This window comes from Bos indicus, chromosome 10 (genome assembly GCF_029378745.1).
Source record: "Bos indicus isolate NIAB-ARS_2022 breed Sahiwal x Tharparkar chromosome 10, NIAB-ARS_B.indTharparkar_mat_pri_1.0, whole genome shotgun sequence".
Taxonomy (NCBI): domain Eukaryota; kingdom Metazoa; phylum Chordata; class Mammalia; order Artiodactyla; family Bovidae; genus Bos; species Bos indicus.
Window position 1 is genome coordinate 43612856 of NC_091769.1, and position 18167 is coordinate 43631022.

Below are 18167 nucleotides of genomic sequence, written 5' to 3' on the forward strand. Positions count from 1 at the left end.
TCTAAACACTTAAAACATGCTTCTGGTAGTAAAATATTTGAGCATTGCCTATATATGCTATAGATTATATACACGCACTACTATTATTAATATCTTATGTATATTTTACAAAAAATAGAAATTTTCAAAAGGCTTATAAAGATAAAATAAGAGGACAAAACAGTATGTAATATTTTAAAAATAATTTAAAATTTTCCTAGCATTAATTAGAAGCCCTGGTAGTTCTGGGAAGGTGTAGAGAAAAGTCAACAACACAATTGAGCCTTGCAGGGCAGGTGACAACTGGGCAGAGACAGCTGGTGGGAATGCCATTCCGAGGGAGAGGTGCAGTGTTGGCAGAGACCTGGAAGTGGGGAGATCAGGGCATGGATGGGGATGGCAAATCAGGTTGGTGGGAGAACATGGTAAGTCCCAGAGGGTTATGGGAAATAACCTCACCTGGGCTGTGATGGGCCTTCAGTGCTAGATTAAGAGGACTGTGCCAGGTGACCAGAGCCAGTGCTATAGATCTGAGCAGAGGGCAAGGTGTGTCACTTTAGGAGGTTTAATCAGATTATAATGCATAGAACGAGATGGGATTGTAAAGTCAAATGCCTTCAGGATCCAGGCTGAGAAGATAAATGCATAAAGGCTATCCCGAAAAACAATGAGGAGTAGTGGGCAGAGCTGGTTGGACATGTCCTGCCCAAAGGCATGGAAAATAAAATTGCTTAAAGATGTCTAACAGACCAAACAAAATACGTCTGCTAGCCATTTATTCAGCTGCATGCTGCCAAGTTTAACCACTTCTGGGAAGCAATCACTTGGAAATCTACTTCTTGGGAGAGCAGAGATCAGGGCCTCAATTAGGCAGAGAAGAGAGAATGGAGGAGAGTGGGTGATTTCAAGGCAAACTGCAGAAATCAACAGAATTTGGTGAATTGCTGAATGGGGAATACACGAGGAAGTCAAAGGTGAAAGTAGAGTTTTGTGTCTGGATGACCCGTCAGGATGACAATGCCATTAACATTAGAAACACAAGAGTGGGCAGGATTGGGAGGGATGATGATTCTGAGTTTTTAACACGCTGAGTTTGAGGGAATAAGGGGAGATCTAGTTATGGTCACCAAGCACTTATAAATGTAGGAATGGAGTCTGAAAAGGAATTGAGACTAGAGATCCAGACGTGATCCAGATGTGGGATTCATCTGCAGTTGCCAGGCAGAAAGGGAGGTGGGAGAGAAGCTTGGACACACCTATTGGCTCCACTCTGTGCTAAGGGCTGGGACCTTTGATTAACAAGTGTGGAACGGATCTTGTTCACTTGTAATACTATCAGAATACCTGGCTTAAATGCTTGTCCAGTGCAGAAACTTTCAAGAGGAGAAAACTATGAAGTACCAGTTAAGTCACTGGAGAAGAAACATACAAGGCTAGCGTGTGTTCTACGGCACTAAATGCTTTGGAAATGTATGTGTGTGTCAGGGGAGGTGGGAGTTCTAAAACACGGCTCATCATCTCACACTCCAGCTTAAAAACTTAAAGAATAATTTTTAATGTAAGGTGCAGTCTTTTCTATGCAAATTGACAATTCAGTAAACATATGCCTTTGCAAAGAGTCAGACACGACTGAGCGACTGAATTGAATTTAAATATACGCATACATAAAGTGTTTTCTAAGGATATATTTTGGGGCTTCCAAGGTGGCACTAACGGTATAGAATCTGCCTGCCAGTGCACCAGACCGCAGGAGTCGTGGGGTTCAATCCCCGGGTCAGTGAGATCTCGTGAGGAAGGAAATGGCAACCCACTCCAGTATTCTTGCAGGGAGAATCCCATATACAGAGGAGCCTGGAAGGCTGCAGTCTGCCGGGTCTAAAAGAGTCTGACACCACTGACCGCAGTGCAGCAGCAAGAAAATATTTTACCAGTTGCTACCTTCCGGTAGAGGCCTAGGCGTCAGGGCTGAGGAAGTTACTTTCCATTTGAAAGTTTCATTAGAGCTGCAATTTCTCACTCAGGAAATTTTTGTTGAGCGTCTCTTTGAGCACTTGGAATATGGACTATTCTTTTTCATGCTTTCTGTGCTAAAACAATTTGTAATAAATGTTTGGGCCACTGTCTCCAGGATTTACCCATTTTTCACCCTTTCCAATACACTCCCTCACCCTTACTGGGCACAACACAACCCTCGCAGCCAAGTCCTCCTCCAGCCCCCGTGCGGTGGGTAGGAGTGGTCTGTGAACAGCGGTTCCTCAGCAGTCCGGGGGTGGCCTGGCCCTCGGCCCCCAGCCAGCAGGAACCAAGTCATTCCAGGAGCTCCACACCCCACTCCAGGTACTGGGGCGCGGGGGGGTGGTGGAGGCGGATACAGAGCTCTGAGCGTGGGTGTCAGGACCTCTACCCCCGCCCCCTCCTACTCCCCCCATCCCTTCGTCACACTCGGGCTGTGCTTTCTACCAGCCCGGGTCTTGCACGCAACCCCCATCTCATCTCCTCCTCTAAAAAGGTTCTGTGGGCTGTGATGCGCCTTCCTCCGACTCCTGCCCCACCTGCCCCCTTAAATCTTATCACTATTTGCCGACCTCGGCAGGTCTCGGCTCCCTAAACCTTCAGTTCCCCACTCCCCACCGCCCCCCCCCTCCCCCGCACCCCCCAGGCAGGGTTTTTATCCCCCTTTGTTCTGGATCGACTGTTTGGGGCCTGGCATTCAGACTGGAGCCGCCAGCTATCTCTAGATTAGATGCTGAGAGTAGATGCTCCCCCAAAAGTTTATGAAACCAGTGGACAGGCGAGGGAGGCTTGAGCTTCTGCTCCAGGAGATCCCCGGGGACGGGAAGCGCAGTGGTTAGGGTGGGGATGGCGCTCGGATAACCGAGACTTAACTGGGGTGTTGGCGGAATGCCAGATCTGACCCCGGCCGCACACCCGCCGCCCACACACTCTCCCCCGGACTTCGCGGGGTGTGTATGTGTAGGGGGAGGATCGGGGTTAGGAGAGGTCACCCCCAAGGCTCCACCCATCCAGCCGGGGCCATCGCCCCGACGCTCGGTTGCCGCCCTCCCAGAAGGGCAGAACGCCGCGGAGGGCACCGGGGAGCGCCCGCCGGCCCCGCCGCGCGCGGGCAGTACCTTGGGGCACTTCTCGTAGTAATACTGCTGCGTGCGGATCCAGCGCCCTACTAGGTGGTCGCGCACCGTGTGCGCCAGCGCGAAGAAGTAGTCGCGGGGGGTGGCCACGTTGCGGTCCTTGACCAGAGTGAAGTGCAGGTGCCGATTGAAGCCCTTCTTCAGCTCGGCCACGTTCTCCACGCCCACGATGCCGCGGATGCTGATCTGCCGCCGCTTCTCCTGGTCGGTCAGGGGCTTGGCCATGGCGGCGGCGGGCAGCGCGGCGAGCGGGACGTGCGGCTCCGGACCTGCGGCGGGACAGGGGCGGAGCAGCTCTACGCCGCTCGCCGCTTTTGAGTCGGAAGAAAGTGTGGGGTCCGCCCCTGGGCGCGGCGGCGCCGCCCCGGGTCCCAGCCCGCCTGCCTGGGTAGCGGAGGGAGGGCCCGGCTCCCCCTCTCCCTACCTCGGGACTCTGGGCCGGCGGGGCGGGAGCGACGGTCGGTGCCGGCCGGTGGGGACCTCTGCGGGCGAGAGTCTGCGCACCCGCTGTGCCCGGATAGGCGCCGTGGGCGCTGGCGGCTGGAGGGACCTCGGGTGAATCCTCTTGGCGGTTGAAATGGGATCTGTGGTAACTCATGGACACTCCCTTCAGGGTCTGTGGAAATGGGGAAGGGGGAGAGTGGGGAGAGGAGGGAATCTGACTTGCTTCCCCGTTCCGGAGTGTTGGGTATAAGAAGAATGTCTGGGTGTGAAAGCGTTGTAAGCAGATGGAGTGGGAGTGGGTGGGTCCCTAGAGATCGAGAAGGGGTTTGTGTGTTGGGGGGGGGGGGGGGCTTTCTTGACCTAAGAGAAGGTATTTTTGGCCTAAGCCATTTTGTGATCTAAGCTTGGCCATAATATTTGTCCTTGAACAGGTCACAGCAGTTAACGATCTTAAAGGAAGTAAGGGAAAGGAGGAACAAAGGGAAAGCAGTCAAGAAAAAATAGTTCGGTGATAAAGAGAGTCCTAGCTCCTCCTTAAGCGACACACATAACAATCTGATGCTCATCTTTGAGTTCTGCAGGAGCTAAGGCCCCCACTCAAGTGGAGGATGGAAGGATGGAGTGGACCCTTGTGACTTCAAGTAACTAAAGCTAGACCTTTGCCAGGCGTTTGCTGATTTCTCAGCCCAAGCCCCTTTATGAATATACCTGTGCCTTTAGCTTAAAATTTCCCCAATTTTGCTATTCAGAGAGGCACTGGTTTGGGAAGGATCCTGTGTTCTCCTTAATTGCTGCAAATAATAAATCCTTCCTTCTCTGCAATTTTTGTCTTGGTTGTGTCTTTTGGCTCAACTCCCACCAAGAAGAGAACACATTTTCAGGTACCAGCATGTTGCTGGCAGGCTTTTGTTTTACAGAGGTTTATTTGTTATGTTACTATTATTGCTATCATTTCTCATCTGGAATGGGTTCCACTACAAGCTTCGGGAGAGTCAGCACTCTCACCTCGGTTGTCACACATCCCTGTTAGTTCTTGGCGTCCCTCCCATCTTGAGTCAGAAAAAGAATCCTAGGGCACCCCCTTTGCTGTCATTTAGTTTTTGAGGACCCAGGAATTCAGAGTTCCTGACTCTTAGACTCGTGCTTGCCTTGTCAAGAGGATGAGATGGTTGGATGGCATCACTGACTCAATGGGCATGAGTTTGAGTAAACTGTGGGAGTTGATGATGGACAGGGAGGCCTGGCTTGCTGCAGTCCACAGGGTGTCAAAGAGTCAGACTCCACGACTAAGCGTCTGAACTGAACTGCCTTGTCAAAGCACTCAACTGTTCATCTACAGAGACAGGTTAGTGAGAATCAAAGAAAGTCCTCAGTTGGACCTTCATACTGATTAGGTGGCAGGGGTTTTTACTTTGGCCCCTTGTTTGAACTATGTTTCAAATGAAGGCAGGGTGGAGGGAGGGAAATGAGAAGGTGTGTCCCGTAATAGGAAGGGATAACTCACTGGGCTGGTTGCCTTGTGTACATGAAACAAAGCAGTCTGTGTTATTTGGCAGTACAGCCTGATCTTTGCACCATTCACCTTCCACCTTTGGAGGTATTTATTTGTGTGTGTGTGTATAAACCTTGGCAAAGGCAAACAAATGATATTTTAGGATGTCAGAATCTTTTTCAATAAGATATGGTATTAATTTATTTTAGAGACAGTCCATTCTAGAATTGAGTTCTATCCCTGCCCCCCCCCCCAATCTTAGTACAATTTATTAATAGACTTCACTGTTAATAGTAGGCCAGAGCTGATTATTTTGAGTTGATGTGGTGGTGGGGGTGGGAGGCTAAATGCAGCTCTTACCATAAAAATAAAACTTTAGATTTCACAGCTCTGACAAAATATCCAGGTCCCTAGGCCTGGATCCCTTTAGATGCTAGGCCTTTGGGGGCAGAGCCAAGACTGAGTTACAGTATACAATACCTGTAATACTGATGACCTGGAATAGGAAAGCATTTTAGAATACACAAGGATGATGGTTTGGCCATCTGGATGAGGCCAGAAATGCCCTAAATTAAAAGTGAGAGCAACATCAAAATAGCTGATCTTACAGAGAGAATAAACTAGTGGTTACAAGAGGAGAGAAGGAAGGAGGGAGAGCTTACGATATACAAATGCTATGCATAAAATTAATAAGCAACAAGGATATATTGTAAAGCAGAGGGAATATAGCCATTATTTTGTAATAACTTTAAATGGAGTATAGGGCTTCCCTGGTGACTCAGATGGTAAAGAATCTACCTGCAATGTGGAAGACCCAAGTTCAATCCCTGGGTCAGGAAGATCCTCTGGAGAAAGGAATGGCTCCTCACTCTGATATTCTTGCCTGGGAAATCCCATGGACAGGCGAGCCTGGAGGGCTCCAGTCGGTGGGGTGACAGAGAGTCAGACACGATTGAGCAACCAACGCTTTCAGTTTCACACACTTTAAATGGAGTATAATCTACAAAAATATTGAATCATGTTGTATACTTGAAACTAATATTGTATGTCAATCATACTTTAAAAATAAATAAAATAAATGCAAAAAAAAAAAAAAAGAGTTGATCTTAAAATAACCAGGCCTCTGTGGTAAAGTTTGAGGGGAGGCTGAAAAGGCAGATCTCTTGACAAATTAGATTATAAAAAAATAAGTTTTTAAAATCAGTTTTGAAATGATCCAAAAGGATACACGTATCCCAATGTTCATTGCAGCACCGTTTACAATAGCCAAGACATGGAAGCAACCTTAATGTCCATCAACAGAGGAATGGATAAAGAAGATGTTGTATATATATATATATATATATATATATATATACAAATATATATATGTATATATACAGTGAAATATTACTCAGCCATTAATAAGAATGAAATACTGACATTTGCAGGAACATGGATGGATAAAGAGATTGTCATACTGAGTGAAGTCAGTCAGAGAAAGAGAAGTATCATATGACATCCCTTAGGGCTGAATATAAAATGAAATGATACAAATGAACTTTACAAAACAGGAACAGACTCACAGACTGAGAGAATGAATTTATGGTTGCAGGGTAGGGGGAAGAATAGGGACAAGGGATAGTTAGTAGTTAGGAAGTATGGGATTGACATGTTCAGACTGCTATATTTAAAATGGATAATCAACAAGGACCTACTGAATAGCACAGGGAACTCTGCGCAATGTTATGTGGCAGCCTGGATGGGAGGAAAGTTTGGGGGAGAATGGAGAATGTATCCATTCATGTATATGTGTGACTGAGCCCCCTTGCTGTCCACCTGAAACTATCACTACCTTGTTCATTGGCTATTCTCCAAATTAAATAAAAAGTAAAAAAAATAAAATTAGTTTTGAATACCTCTAGGATGGTCACAGTGTTAAGCCAGTTTTGCGTCATTCACAGGTTGGTGTGAAACAGCTCAACAGGAGATGGAAAGTAGAGTAGAGCAGTGAGATGAGGGAAAGCTAGGTCTGAGTAGATCTTCCTCCCAGGGAGGTCTGAGCAGCAAAAGGGAAAAGAATTGTCTGGTTACTTAGGCAGGGAATGAGGAATTAGGGTATACAAAAGAAGAGATGGAAGACACTAAAGGCAAACTTTCTATTTCTTAGTTTTGTTTAAGACAATTTCTAATGGGTGGATCCTAGGCCCCCATCTACTTAGACGGACTAAATTCTTGTTGAAAACCCAGAATAATGATAAACTGATAAACACACTGTTACTTCTGTAGCTGGTCAGTAAACCTGCACCCCTGAGTTGCTCATCTCTCAAACTGGAAAAACTGTTACCAGTGGGATGTCCAAACTATAGTGTGGAGGGAGGGAACCTCCAAGCCTATGTGAAAGGAGTGACTTAGTGATTTAGGAGGAACCGTACATCCAGTTTTGAGTGACAATGGATCACGCTGTTGGGACTTCCCTGGCAGTCTAGTGGGTGAGACTCCTTGCTTCCACTGCAGGTGGTGTGGGTTAGATTCCTGTCCAGGGAATTAAGATCCTGCGTGCCCTGTGGCACAGCCAAACAAACAAAACCAACGAGTCACATTGTCAGTCTTTTTCACTTCTCTTCCAGTCTTTCTAGAAAGTATTTGGTGTTAGCGTGTCTTTAACATTTGCTAATCTGCGCTTTTAACAGAAAGCAGCTCCTTTCTTCAGGTTTTAGCATCTAACTGGCATTTAATAATACTGTCTTCCATTTATGGTAAGTGATACTTTATCATTTAACTCTCACAGAAACTTTGCTTTTTAAATTTTAAGTTAAAGTGAATTTACTTAAAGAAAAATTATTAGTTGGGTGGCACATGGGTTGGCCAAAAAGTATACAAATATAACTGAAGTTTGGGAAACACAGAGCTTATGGTCTCCTGGGTCCCTTTGAAATCTAACATCTGCTCATTTTGTACTGGTCTAGAACACCAAGGCCCAGAGAGGTGAAGTTACTTGACCAAGAAGATTACTATCTTTGAAAACATTTCCTTCAGTGTCTCCTGACTAGAAACACCCAAAACTGTAGTTCCCTGAGAAAGTATGAGACTTAAGGTCCTCGTGTTTGTTCATACTTCTCTTGGCAACGATGACCCCTGTTATTCCTGTTTCTTAGCTGCAGCTTCCCCACGGCTACTCTGATGAAATGGCCCTTGTGAATAGCTCAACAATCCATGCACACCTCATAAGACAAGTATAAGTTATACCCACTGTCAGAAAAGAACATGGGCAAGTGCGTCTGAATCTTCAGAGAAGCAGATGAAGACAGGATTCAACATGCAAGGATTTTGTTAGGGCAAATGCTCCTGGGGAAGAAAATGGGGAGGGAACCAAGTCAGCCTGAGAAAGAGTGTCAGGCTGTGATGCGAATCTGACTCTGAGTGAAGGAGAGAGGGAGAGATCCATGAGAGGGAGCATCCCAAACTGCCCTCAGTTCCAGGAAGATCCAGCAAAGCGACTGGCAATTCTGGAGCCAAAGTCAATTGTCAGGAGTCCCCATGCTGTCTTGTCAGGCGAGCTCCCCAGAGAGGTGTGGCACCTGCACAAGCCCAGCAAGGACATCTGCAGCCCTTGATCAGTTGTGCTCTCTGCAGTTGGAAGTCTGGGAGGCCCATTCTTGTGACTACCAGCAAGATATCAGATAACAAACATAGGTTAGCAGCCACTATATTCCAAAGTAGGGCTTACCGTGTTGGCATCCCACTTTCATCAAATATACAACTAGCATTTTCCAAAAGCTCTGGTTAGGCACTTAATGCGCATTCCTTCATTGAAACCTCTTACCAGCTCTGTGGGCAAGTTTTATTTTTCTTTTCATTTTATAGATGAAGAAACCGTGGCTCAGAGAAGTTAGGTAGTTTGCTCAAGATCACTTAACGGGTAAGAGGCTGAAGAGGTTTTCACATATTTGTGTTGTGTTTTCCTTCTTCCGAAACGGGTTTGGGATCAGTTGAGTAAACCTGAATTCTCACTGCACCTTAGTTGACCTAGTTATCCTGTCCCTTTAGGTTGTTATGTGCTGTTCTCTGGCCTTTGACCTACTTCTAATCAGTTCTGAAATCCAGGGAAATGCCAGAGGTCCAAAGTGGCCCACAAAGGGGCATTGGCACAACAGAGATGCTCAGCGTAGATGATGAGCTGAGCTTTGTACCCAGTGAGTGAATTTAAGTACATTTCACTCAGTATATTTAATGTGTGAATCTGTCAACCAAGATTACTTCTAGGCTCTGCTGTTTTAAATATTTAGTAAGACGATTGAGAGCCTGGGTTTATTATGCTACTGAGTGCCCTTCGGATCTGGGGACAGCACACTGAGCGCATTGCATCTCTGTAATTGGCCGTAACTGAGACCATTCACTTGTTACTTGAATATATTTGGCTTGTTTTGGAAGCAAGTGAGTGTTCCTGGCACTTTCAGATCCTGTTATATCTGATTTGCTCATTAATACAGTAGTTTGGTTTGTTAGGCGTGGTCCGGTGGGAGTTTCTGAAAAGCAGGAAATATTTAACAACTCATTTCTCCCTGTGCCTCGTTCAGTGAATGGTTTTAGTATGCCTGTTATGGAATATGCTGGAGAATTGCTTAGTGCCTCAATTTCAACTTCTGCAAAGTGAGGTTAATGCTCTCTGTTCTCCTCACTCCCCAAGGCAGCTAAACTCAAAAAAGGTCTGAGTGGAGAAGTGTTAGGAAATGTTAAAAGCAAAAGATATCAACTTTGGGGTTGGGATTATATTTTGAAATCTTAGCCAGCACTTCCCTTTTCTCCTGGTGCTTTACTTTTCCCCACCTCCCTTGAGGAGCCACGCTAGCTTGCGATTATTGCCGATGAAGGATGTAACCTCTCTGGTTTGTTACTGCTTGGATTGGCTCAGACGGTAAGGAATCTGCCTGCAATGCAGGAGACCTGGGTTCCATTCCCAGGTCAGGAAGATCCCCTGGAGAAGGGAATGGCTACCCACTCCAGTATTCTTGCCTGGAGAATTCCATGGACAGGGGACCCTGGCGGGATACAGTCCATGGGGTCTCAAAAAATCGGACATGACTGAGAGACTAACACTTTCACTTAGGTTAACATGTGCGAGACACATTGAATGAGAGCCAAGAGTCTGAGAAGACTCACAGGAGGGAGAAGATAGCACAGTGGGTCGGGGGGGAGTAGAGATGTCACAGTCTTGGAGCAAGGAGCTGGGAGGGAGCCTGCTTCCTTGGGGAAGCAGAAATGCCAGGGAGCAGCCTGCAATGTTCTCTGCTTCTTTAGAAGATCCAGGGGAGGAAGCAGCTGCTTGAAGGCTTTCAGTAGTCAGGGCTTAGACATGGTCAAAGACTCCCCACCCACAGGGAGGCATGGAGCAGCCTGTGGGTGAAGACCGGATGAGAAGGCTGACTCAGAAAACACCCAGGGGAAGACTTGTCAAGGCTTGGGCTTCCTACCTCCCACCGCCACTGGTGCTTGGAGTGAATGGGCCAGTTAAAGTGAGGTCACAGTTTCCCTTTCCTGGAGAATGAGAGTTCAAATTAGACATTTAAATTATACGTAAAAAACAAAGCTGCATTTCGTACACACCTGAGTTTATTCACTGTATTTGCTTTTCCATCTAGTATTATTACTAATGCAACAAGACTCATGTTTCAGAAAAAGCTTTCACCTTGTTATAGGAATGAATGATAAGATGAGTTCTGGGAAAATTTTGCAAAGAGGTATGAACCAATCCTGACCGAGGAAGGGAAGTAAGAAGTGTGCTAAGCCTAGGGTTTCAGTAGATTATCAGTAGATAATCACGCAACATGCACTAGAGACAGCCTCTCTGCCACCTTGTCTCAGGGCCTTCATCATGCTGACCTGAGTGGGTCCACATTTTGACTTATATATGCATAATAGATTTATTACAGGGATTACCTATAAAATGTATAGCTGCTATACAAATATTACTGTTTTTTTTTTTTAAAGACCTTTGTTTCCTTAAGGAGTAAACTGAAGGAATCACAAACACCAAGTTCTCAAATGCAAACACTTTAACTTCTCTGAGCTATTAATTAGCCACCTTTAAAACTCTAACCAATAGGATGCTTGGATGTTTATCAGCTTAAAACACATATTTTTTTCAAGGATGGAGCCCAGGAGTCTGGATGATGTATTAAAAGTTGATCCCATGCACAAGTTCTGGGCTTTTCTTTTTTGGATTTCTTGTTGTCTTAGATGTACTGAGTTCATTTGACGCAATTTTGCATAGCATACCCTATCTCTGTTTTTCAAATTCAATATTTTAATTTATTGATTTATTTTAAAAATATTTAAGCATTTACTATGTGTCTAGCCTTGTGCTGGGCAGTTGGTAATATCAGTGAACCAAACAGACGACAAAGTAGCTAGACACATTGTTTCCCCATTCCCTGGTTACCTGGGAGCTGACTCCTCTTCATCTGCCTCCCCTCTCCCATTTATACTTAAGTAGAAGGCAATGGCACCCCACTCCAGTACTCTTGCCTGGAAAATACCATGGATGGAGGAGCCTGGTGCGCTGCAGTCCATGGGGTCGCAAAGAGTCGGACACGACTGAGCGACTTCACTTTCACTTTTCACTTTCATGCATTGGAGAAGGAAATGGCAACCCACTCCAGTGTTCTTGCCTGGAGAATCCCAGGGACAGGGGAACCTCGTGGGCTGCCATCTATGGGGTCGCACAGAGTTGGACACGACTGAAGCGACTTAGCAGCAGCAGCAGAAGTCCATATACTTATTGTGGGCGTGGTTATTTTATAACAGTGACTATAGGACTCCCCTTTGGTCATGTTCTTGGTGAAAGAAGGAACCGGAAGTAAGGACCAACTTGGAAAGTCAACAAATCAAACATTTAATGAACACCTACTGTATACATCCACAGTATACTATGTTCACTGTTAATGGTCTAAAGAATACAGGCCATGGTCTCTGCCTTACCAAGAACTTTTAAACTATGTTAAGGCACCACACTCTCATGAAAATACAAGGCAGAGTATGGTAAAGGAAAAAATAAGCCTAACTTTAAGTGCTAAGTTTATAGGGAGGAAAGAGCATCTTGTATTTGTCTTGAAGCTACATGACAACAGCTGTTTTTCTTTCTTCTCGAAAGTGCTGTTTCCTCCTCTACCCCCTTGAATGATAGTATATTAGTCATTGAATCACAGTACATTTCCAGTTTAAGATGAAAACGTTAAACTTCACTCCACCCATAATTTTCATGACACATCATCTTTTATATTTTTGAGATTTAAATGTGAGAACTGCAGAGACGAGCTTAGACCAGCAGGTGGAGGAATTTGCTATTTGAACTCAGGACATCAAGTGGTTCAGCAAAGGATGTGACTGCAATTTAAATTATTGCTTTATTTCTCTTTGTTTCAGATATTTATGCACCAAAACACTCTGAACAAATTACCTATATTCTAATGAAAGAGAATGTATGTATTTTTATAACAAATTACTATACTGTACAGCAGAAATTAACACAACATTGTAAATCAACTATACTTGAATAAAATAAAGGAGAAACATCAAACCCAAATTACTTGTACTCTGAAGAAGATGAATCAAAATTGGTTATTTTCATCACTCTATCCAGAGCATTAAGTAGATGGCACTTTCTCCTTTTCAAAGTCTTAGATGTAAATATATATTGACATCTAAAGAAATAATTTCGACTTCCCAGGTGGCTCAGTGGGTAAAGAATCTGCCTGCAATGCAGGAAATGCAGGTTCAATCCTTGGGTCAGAAAGATCCCCTGGAGGAGGGCATGGCAACTCAGTCCAGGATTCTTGCCTGGAGAATCCCATGGACAGAGGAGCCTGGTGGGCTACAGTCCATGGGGTTGCAAAGAGTTGGACACGATTGAATTGACAGCACACACACAAAAAGAAATAGTTTATTCTCATAGAGAACATTGGAGAACTCTTTTTAAACAAACATACGACCTTAACATTCTTATGCTAGATGTAGAACACACTCAGAGTAGGGTGTACTGTTGCCTTGGGCTCCCACGTGAGTCAAGCGTCTGAGTTTGCAGGTATCAGAGTAGAGGGATCTCTGTACTGGTTTATCTGAGGTCTATCGCAGGTTTTCAGGCCTGTCTGAGCACATCAGCGAACTGATGAGACAGGCCTGAGTAAAATCAATACACATAGGGGAGTTGGAATCATCAGGGGAAGAAGTCATGCCCTGCCTGTTGCTGGGGCAAGGGCATGTCCAGCAAGCTGCAGGAGTCTGGTGGAGGCTGAGAAGCTTCCTGGGCAAGAGTTCACCCTGAGGGTAGAAAGAATCTGCTGATTAGCTTGAGCCAGCAAGAAAAGCCCTAGTTGTCAGAGAGGAGCAGTAAGTCTAACGGGGATTGTACTAGTTTCTTGATAACCTGGTCTGAGTGTTTAGAAGCACGATTCCCATGAGTACATAGAAGGCTGTTGGTAAAAACGGAAATAATTTTCTCAGCTTTTAAAAAAATTCTCAGATTTAAGAAATACTATTTTACCTTCTCACCTGAACAGGTGAGTCAATTTCTTGTGCTTCACTCCTGCACAGCTTGCCTTCCCAGGTTGCTCAGCAGTAAAGAATCTGCCTGCCAATGCAGGAGATGCAGGATATGTGGGTTCGATCCCTGGGTTGAGAAGATGCCCTGGAGTAGGAAATGACAGCCCACTCCAGTGTTCTTGCCTGGAAAATCCCATGGATAGAGGAGCCTGGCAAGCTACACTCCATGGAGTCGCAAAGAGTTGGACGGGACTGAGCAACTGAGCAGAGCAAAGCAGCTTGCCCAACTTGCCGGACCCAGTAGAGGAGGGTCTGGGGGAAGTGCTTTGTTCAGAGGGGAGAGGCATTGGCCGCAGGACTGCCAGCGCAGGGAGACACCTTCTGGAGACTCTCAGAAATACAGGACTTGGTGTGCGGGAGTGGAGGTTTGGTCCTGAAAATGGGAGCAGGAACCAGTGACATCTGTATTGCAGTTAATGAGATTCCTCTGACTCAAAGGCTCATAAGATCTGGAGAAATAAACCTTACATATATACTGCTGGCCAGGTTCTTAGAGTTACTGAACATTTAATAAGACAACCATGATAACTATGTCTGTTTTTTGATGCATAAGCTCTTTGTAAAACCCTCCATTTGGGTTATATTTTTATAGCAGTTTAACAGACTTACAGACAGGTGTATAAATCTTAAGTATATACCACAGTGAATTTTTACAGTTTAATAACTTGTACAAATTCTGCTAAGACAGATGCAGAATATGAGAAGCAGCTCTGAAGCCTATCTTGTGCCCCTTCTTGTCTCCTTTTCTAAAAGCTACCCTGATTTCCAATACTGCAAATAACTTTTGCCTGTTTTAAACTTTGTATAAATGAAATTAATTAAACTATTATTTTGCCTACCTTTTTTTTTTTTACTCAACATTATGTCTATAAGTCTTATTTATGTTCTTACCAAACTGTGTAGGTTTTCTTTGTTGTATCGTGTTCCATTACATGAAAGTAGCACAATTTTATCCATTTTAAAATTTACTCATTTTAAAATTTATTCACTGTTGGTGGACATTTGAGTTGTATCCAGTTTTGATTATTATGAACAAAGCTGCCATAAAGATATCGGTACATGTTTTACTGCACACATGTCCTCCTCACTGTTTCTGTTGAGAATATAATTGCTAAATCTGATCTATAGATTTAATGACTTTTATTCTTCCCAATGTGGAAAATGTGGTTTAGTTATACATGTTCAGTTCTCTTGCTGTAAAGGGATTGAAGTGATGAAGAAAGTGAATTTGACTATGAAGCTATTAATATTACTAGAAAAAGTTGGCGTTACTTAGAGCAGCCAGGTACTGACAAATTGGGTACTTAATGTTGAATCCTTATTAGTTATCATAAGCTGTGATAAGTGGTAAGAGTGTACACTGTTGTATTGCTCATGTCAAATTGAAAAACATTTAGGATAGTTTTCCACTGCTACCTAGAATATGTTTTTTAAAAAATTTATTTACTTTAATTGGAGGCTAATTACTTTACAATACTGTTTAAGAGTCCTCCTCCTGGAAGCTAATTTTTAATATTAACCTTAGGAAGATATGCTTCGAAAGTAATTTTCAAAAATTGTTTCATCAGTAGAGATGGCTAAAAGTTAATTGCAGCGCTATAGCGTGTAGCATTTGTTACTGGAAGCTGAGAAACATCAGTGGATTTTCAGATTTTTTATTTTTAGTTTATTAGTTGACAAATCTTGATTTAAGCGTTGACCATTGTGTTTCCTGAATTTATCTATGAAGACTGAATGGAAGGGAATAACACGAAGTTTAGGTCCCAAGAGAAAAATGCTTTGTGATGTGGGCCTCACCCAGAATCCTATGGCCAAAAATATCCCCAGGGTCAAAGTTATGCAGTGGATCTTGGCCCATCTCTGTAGATTCTATATCTAACCTATCAGATTTTCTGGAAACTAACATTTATTTCTACTTGGTTTTTAATTACAAAAAAAGTATGTGTTTATTCTAGAAAACTTGGAAAGCATATAAAAATATAGCAAAACTCTCATGTAATAGCAGTATCCTTTGTTAATACATTTCAGAATATTTTCTTTCTGGTTTTAAATTACCAGATTATTTTTTCACATAACTCATTTATTCAACACATGTTTTTGAGAGCTTCTTATGTGCTGATGGCAAGACTGTATACAACCAGAGATCCAGCAATCTCTTACAGGGTTTCCAAGACTTGAACTTACCCAACAGAGTCTGGAAGATCAGAGGTGGTGAGGGCCAGGGAGAGGGACCTCTGGGAGACGGTGCAGAAAGTTGTTGACATAGCAGCCCTGAGACACCTGTTGTTAGAAAGGTCTGCTTACAATATTGGCTTTTGTCTAGCATCTGGGAACTTGACTTTCAGGAGTTTTCCCACCATTCCCTAATGATAAGGATGGTTCACTGTGTCTAGACTGTGCAAATACCATGTTCATGCTGAAGACCTGCTTACCTTCTGGGAGTCTGGGATTTTGACATGTGAATGGCAGAGAGTTCCTACATCACCAGTCTCCACTAAAAACCTTGGATGGTGAGACCAGTGAGCTTCCCTGATAGACACTCTGCACGTATTGCCAGGTGTTATTGTTGGAAGAATTACGTACATCCTATGTGACTCCACGGGAGAGGACTCTGGAAAGCTTCTTCCTGGTTTCCTCCAGACTTTGCCCCATGAACCCTATTCCTTTTACTGATTTTGTTTTGTGTCCTTTCAATAAACTGTACCTGTGAGTATAACTACTTCTCAGTCCTGAGAATCCTTCTAGCAAATTATTGAACATGAAGCTGTCTTGGGGGACACCTGGTATGGTGATCCCTCCTTGGGAGATTAAATTACCAGGTGAATCATTACCTCTACTTTTTTTTTTTTTTTTATTACTTCTACTTATAAGGGCTTCCCTGGTGGCTCAGTTGGTAAAGAATCTGCCTGCAGTGCAGGAGACCAGGGTTTGATCTCTGGGTTGGGAAGATCCTCTGGAGCAGGAAATAGCAACCTGCTCCTGTATTCTTGCCTGGAAATCCCATGAGCAGAGGAGCCTGGTGGGCTATAGTCCATGGGGTCACAAAGAGTTGGTCACAACTGAGCAACTAAACCATCATCTCTACTTTTATGCTGGCCTTTAGGGTGGAGCTGGGAATATAACTCCTCGAGGGAGTCTCCTCAAATGCGATGCTACAAGAACGGAGATGTGGTCAAGGGAAAGGGATTAATGTCCCAGGAGGGTTGAGGAGGCTGCTCCTGAGGAATAGCCACTTATTCAATCCACACTCTCCCCTGTCCCAAACAATTCTACTACAGGGAAACAGTCTCACTGGCGTGAAAAAAATTGCAACTGAAACCATTTAGTGTAATTTTCGGGGGCTCTGAAGAGCTCCTATATCATAGTCCTTTAAGTATCAGTGCAGAGAAGAATTCATGGACAGCAAAGTGGTAGATGAGAAGTGACTTATTAGAATAGGACGCTTATGAGCCTTACAAGTGGGTGGGCGAGAGAAGCTGAGCCCTGAGAACTTACTTGGCTACAGTTTTATAATCAAAGGAAAAGTGGGGATGCCAGGAAGAACTTCTTTGTCTTTTTTGAGTAGATGTGTTTTATCATCTGCTCCTCCTCCCAGTTGGGCAGGGAAGTTTTCTTGTCCCTACATAGTCAAACTAGGTTCACAGATTATTGTGTCTATGTGTGAAGAGCGCACGTCCTGGGGATCATTAACTTACTGTGTTCACTGGGCAGCTTTTGGGTCTCATGCCACCTTTGTTTTATTGTTTTGGGGCACGTCTCATGCTTCTGTTGTATGGTTTTGTTGCTAAGGAATCCTGCAATCCTTTTGTGGTTAAGCAAACCTACGTTTTTGAGTAATCATTAACTTACTGGGGTCTCCCATATTTTTTCTACTTATAATCTCCTAGTGGGATTAACTATTTAATCACCTACTTTTCCCCTTTACTCTGTCCCTGTGACAACTATCAATATACCCTCAACACGAATATAGCCAAAGCTTAAGGAAAGCCAACAGCCTGACAGGTATGGATTCAATAGACAGAACTGACACACAATGGGTTCCTGTCAGTTGCTCAGTTGTGTCTGACTCTGTGACCCCATGGACTGCAGCACACCAGGCTTGCCTGTCCTTCACTATCTCCCAGAGCTTGCTCAAACTCATGTTCATTGAGTTGGTGATGCCATCTAAGCATCTCATCCTCTGTCATCCCCTTCTCCTCCTGCCTTCTATCTTTCCCAGCAGCAGGGTCTTTTTCCAATGCGTCAGCTCTTCTCATCAGGTGGCCAAAGTATTGGAGTTTCAGCTTCAGCATCAGTCCTTCCAGTGAATATTCAGGGTTGAACTCCTTTAGGATTGACTGGTTTGCAAAAGTAGGAAGTCAAGAGATACCCAGAGGAACATGTAAATCTGGCCTTGCAGTACAAAATGAAGCAGGGCAAAGGCTAACAGTTTTGCCAAGCGAACGCACTGGTTATAGCAAACACCCTTTTCCAATGACACTCAATCAGAAGAGAGTTAATATAGGAAACAGAAGAAAACTTAA

The 18167-nt window shown here is 44.2% G+C and overlaps 1 protein-coding gene and 1 long non-coding RNA gene across 4 annotated transcripts in view; one reads left to right on the plus strand and one right to left on the minus strand.

The window, feature by feature from the left end:
* The window catches only part of PYGL (glycogen phosphorylase L), a 54686-nt gene extending 51247 nt beyond the window's left edge, over positions 1-3439 (minus strand). For 2 of the 3 annotated variants that reach the window (XM_019968661.2, XM_070797397.1), the window contains exon 1: positions 3111-3439. In XM_019968661.2, coding sequence (XP_019824220.1) covers positions 3111-3353 — 243 coding nt within the window. In that variant the 5' untranslated portion in view covers positions 3354-3439. The remainder of the gene's footprint in view (positions 1-3110) is intronic. The other variant, XM_019968660.2, reaches the window with a different exon arrangement.
* Positions 2213-16360, plus strand: LOC109565028 (uncharacterized). The gene is made up of 2 exons (XR_011568822.1): positions 2213-2316; positions 8911-16360. It is a non-coding gene; the product is annotated as an uncharacterized lncRNA (long non-coding RNA).
* Positions 16361-18167: the final 1807 nt, after the last annotated feature.